The sequence below is a fragment of the Oncorhynchus masou genome, chromosome 6 (assembly GCF_036934945.1).
Source record: "Oncorhynchus masou masou isolate Uvic2021 chromosome 6, UVic_Omas_1.1, whole genome shotgun sequence".
NCBI lineage: Eukaryota > Metazoa > Chordata > Actinopteri > Salmoniformes > Salmonidae > Oncorhynchus > Oncorhynchus masou.
Window position 1 is genome coordinate 13,711,425 of NC_088217.1, and position 4,471 is coordinate 13,715,895.

General features: G+C 40.1%; 1 protein-coding gene across 1 annotated transcript; it reads left to right on the forward strand.

The window, feature by feature from the left end:
• The first annotated feature begins 908 nt into the window (after positions 1–908).
• LOC135540999 (ladderlectin-like) lies at positions 909–4,118 on the forward strand. The gene is made up of 7 exons (XM_064967148.1): positions 909–986; positions 1,092–1,161; positions 1,407–1,451; positions 1,674–1,909; positions 2,052–2,186; positions 3,489–3,597; positions 3,934–4,118. The coding sequence occupies exons 2-7, from the start codon at positions 1,104–1,106 to the stop codon at positions 4,002–4,004; spliced, it is 654 nt and encodes a 217-aa protein (XP_064823220.1). The 5' UTR covers positions 909–986; positions 1,092–1,103; the 3' UTR covers positions 4,005–4,118.
• The last annotated feature ends 353 nt before the right edge of the window (positions 4,119–4,471 follow it).

Consider the following 4,471-nt stretch of genomic DNA (forward strand, 5'->3'; position numbering starts at 1 on the left):
GTTTGTTTTGGTTGTTTTTAAGATTATTTTGTGCCCAATCGAAATTAATGGTAAGTCATGTATTATGTCATTTTGGAATCACTTTTATTGTAAATAAGAATATAACATGTTTCTAAACAGTTCTACATTCATCTGGATGCTACCATGATTACGGATAGTCTTGAATGAATCGTGAATAATGATGAATGAGAAAGTTACAAGTGCAGAAATAACATACCCCCAAGACATGCTAACCTCTCACTATTACAATAACAGGGGAGGTTAGCATTTTTGGGGGGATGATATTTGTTTGTCTAACTTTTTCACTCATCATTATTTGTGATTCATTAATCATGTTAGCATCCACATTAGTGTACACATGTTTAGAAATATAGTGTATTGTATCATTTCAAATCCAAAGTTCTGGAGTGCAGAGCCAAAACCACAAACAATGTGTCACTGTCCCAATACTTTTGGAGCTCACTGAGTTCCTTTCAACGGTGCTGGGTTTTTTCACACTGAACAGTTTCCCGTGTGTATCAATAATGATCCACCACCCAAAGGACATCCAGCCAACCTGAAACAAATGTGGGAAGCATTGGAGTCAACATAGGCCAGCATCCCTGTAGAATGCGTTCGACACGTTTGGTATACAAAAAAACAAACATTTTAATACACATCCAAAATCTGTTAATAAAATATTTTACCCACACACATGAAGGTACCATAAATTCCTATGAAAAAACACACTTTAGAAAAACTGGTGGATATAGCGTTTTGGAACGAAACTCTTCACTTAATTATGATAATAAGAACCGAGCCATAAGCACATATGATCCTGTTATTTTGCACTTTGATCCATTTCTACGGAATGCCCCATAAACAAGTCAATATATTAGTTAACTAAAAATAATAGTTGCTTCCTTGTGGCCAGGTGTATAAAGGTGCTCCTCTCTCTCCATCTGAACAGAACCTACGGTATCTACCTGTGATTCACTCGACAACAAGTATGTTTTCTACGCACTCTGAAGTATTCTCTGTTGCTGAATTTGTTTTGACCTCTTCTCCCTGTTTCCCTCTCTCTCTTCTCTCTCTCTCTCTCTCTCTCCAAGGAGACTATCACCATGGCGATGATGACCATTCTTCTGCTTCTCAGCGCTGCCTTGGCTTTGGGCAATGCAAGTAAGAGACACACAAACACACACTTTACATTATTCATTCTGTATTTTTTATGTTGTTGTCTGTGTATATTTGACACCGTTCCACTGATTCCACTCCAGTCATTACCACAAGCCCGTCTTCCCCAATTAAGGTGCCACCAACCTCCTGTGGTGTGTGTATGTGTATGTGTATGTGTATGTGTATGTGTATGTGTATGTGTATGTGTATGTGTTGTATTTAAAATAACACCACTGTTGATGTTTCAGAGCCCTTACAGGAGGCCAATGATGTGGATCAACTCCTTGCTTTTGGTAGGTTTTATACGGCCCCCTGCAGTAAAACGTCAGAATTTATGTCTCCACTCAACTAGCTAATATTCCACCATCATCATTGACTTGTCTCTGGTGTCTATGTTTTTGTAGAGGACAAAGGAGAGGAGGCAAACTGTGTTGAACAAAAACCGTCTGCCATTTTAAACCCCTGGTGGTAACAGATGCAACATAATATGGGGTGTGTATCACTTTGACTTACAGAGGCTAAGATGGTGGCGGAGCTGCATGAGTTGCAGAAGGTGCAGGAGGAGGAGCAGCAGGTGCATGAGGAGGAGCAGGAGGTGCAGGAGGAGGAGCAGGAGGTGCATGAGGAGGAGCAGGAGGTGCAAGAGGAGGTGGGGGTAGAGAGCAGGAGCTTGTGTCCCTCAGGCTGGACCAAATACGGATCCCGCTGTTTGATGTTTGTACATGGCCCCAGCACATGGATTGAGGCAGAGGTACAGTGAACACATATCTGTATCAGCAAACGTTAGACGGCATTGTTTTTTTAATAACAATTACAACTTGCAAGTAGAATACAATACAAGCACAATTACTCTGTATTCTATTCTCTGTCTGAAAATGTCTCTGCCCCTCTAGCGGTACTGTGTGCACTTTGGAGCGAACCTGGCGTCAGTTCACAACTCCCAGGAGTATCATTTTCTTCAGGAGCTGGTTAGGAGCCATACCAATGGGTTCCCAGGCACCTGGATCGGAGGCTCTGATGCTGTCTATGTAAACTGTTCTTTAATATCGTTACATTTTGCTTAATGTTTTATTTATGCTGAACAAAAATATAAATGCAACAATTTCCAAGATTTTACTGTTACTGTTCATATAATGAAATCAGTCAATTGAAATAAATTATTTAGGCCCTAATCTGTTGGTCACAGATACTTTAAAAAAAGGGTCCGTGGGACGTGAATCAGAAAACCAGCCAGTATCTGGTGTGACCACCATTTGCATCCTGCAGCGCGACACATCTCCTTCACATGGAGTTGACCAGGCTGTTGATTGTGGCCTGTGGAATGTTGTCCCACTCTTCTTCAATGCCTGTGCGTACGCGTCGATCCAGTACATGCCAAACATGCTCAATGGTATGCAGGCCATTTTCAGCCTTCCAGGATTTGTGAACAGATCCTTGCGACATGGAGCTGTGCGTTATCATGCTGAAACAAGAGGTGATGGCGAAAGAAGAATGCCACTACAATGAGCCTCAGGATCTCATCATTTGTAAAATGCAATTGTGTTTGTTGTCCGTAGTTTATTGCCTGCCCACACAATAATCACACCGCCACCATGGGGCACTCTGTTCACAACGTTGACATCAGCAAACCGCTCATCCACACGACGCCATACACGTTGCGGTTGTGAGGCCGGTTCGATGAACAGTACTGTAAAAATCTCTAAAACTACATTGGAGGTGGCTTATGGTAGAGTAATGAACCCTAAATTCTCTGGTAACAGCTTTGGAGGACATTCTTGCCGTCAGCATGCCAATTGCACGCTCCCCTCAAAACTTGAGACATCTGTGGCATTGTGTTGTGTGACAAAGAGAGGCCTTTTATTGTCCCCAGCACAAGATGCAATGGTGTAATGATCATGCTGTTTAACCAGCTTCTTGATATACCACACCTGTCAGGTGGACAGATTATCTTAGTAAAGGAGAACTGCTCACTAACAGGGATGTCAACAAATTTGTCAACATTTGGGAGAAATAAGCTTTTTGCGTTTATGTAAAATTTCTGGGATCATTTAGTTCAGTTCATGAAACATAGGACCAAAACTTTACATGTTGCGTTTATATTTTTGCTCAGCGTAATTTACCTTACTTTTCTAATTTAAACTACAGAGAGAACAAAACCAAAACAACAACATTAACTGTTTCTATTTATTTTTTCTTCTTACATTTTGATATGCCTCTATAATATCCCTATTTTTGATTCAGTCAATGTTAGAAACTCTCTAACAATTTGAGACTAATACACTCGGCCTACATTGACTGACTGTCTGTGTGCGGGTGGGGTTTGTGAACAGAACACGATATGGCTTTGGAGCGACGGGTCCAGGTTTGATTACCATGGCTGGAACCCAGGAGAGCCTAGCAACAACAACAGAGAGAGATGCCTAGAGATGAACTTTGGCGGTAAAGGATATAGCTATATATACAGTATATCAACCATTGTATAGCAGAGTACCACCTTGTTGTGTAGTTGTTCTTAGTAAAAAGAGTGTAATACAGTGTGAGAAATATGTGAAACCTGGGCTTGTTTATTCATATTTTGTCTCGTAGTCTTACAATGCATACAATGCTTTCTGTATCTGTTTTTCTCTCCCTAAACACATAACTTCTGTGTACTCTTAAAATGGCACACACATATTTAACAAACACAACAAACACCTATTTTGTCAAATAAAAATAGTATAAAGATATTCTAGGATATACAGTGCATATATTGACTTGTGTATTTTCTCTCTACAGTACATAAGCGCTGGAACAACAAACCCTGTCACTACACACTACCCTCAATCTGCTCTAAAAGACTATGCTAGATGAACCTCATGTTTATTACTTCATATATTACTGCATAGATTACTTTAATCAGTTTTTAATTAATATACTTGTTGTATACTTGTGATATATAAATAAAGTTTGATTTCATTTGACTTATGTCTGGATATTTGACTTATGTATGTCTGCATAAAAGCTGTCTCACATGACAGCCATCTGCACTGATGTAACGGCTGTTGGAAGGAGAGGACCAAGATGCAGTGTGATACGTTTTCATGATTTTTATTAAACTGAACACTGAAATAACAAAAATTACAAAGAGAAGGAACGAAACCGAAACAGTTCTGTCTGGTGCAGACACAAAAACAGAAAACAACTACCCACAAAACACAGGTGGGAAAAGGCTACCTAGATATGGTTCTCAATCAGAGACAACGATAGACAGCTGCCTCTGATTGAGGACCACACCCAACCAAACAGAAATAGAAAACATAGAATGCCAACCCCA

Coding starts and splice junctions, on each gene's coding strand:
- LOC135540999 (XM_064967148.1), top strand. CDS start 1,104: ATGGCGATGATGACCATTCTTCTGCTTCTCAGCGCTGCCTTGGCTTTG. Junction 1,452..1,673: donor GGATCAACTCCTTGCTTTTG/GTAGGTTTTATA, acceptor TTTGACTTACAG/AGGCTAAGATGGTGGCGGAG. Junction 3,598..3,933: donor CCTAGAGATGAACTTTGGCG/GTAAAGGATATA, acceptor TTCTCTCTACAG/TACATAAGCGCTGGAACAAC.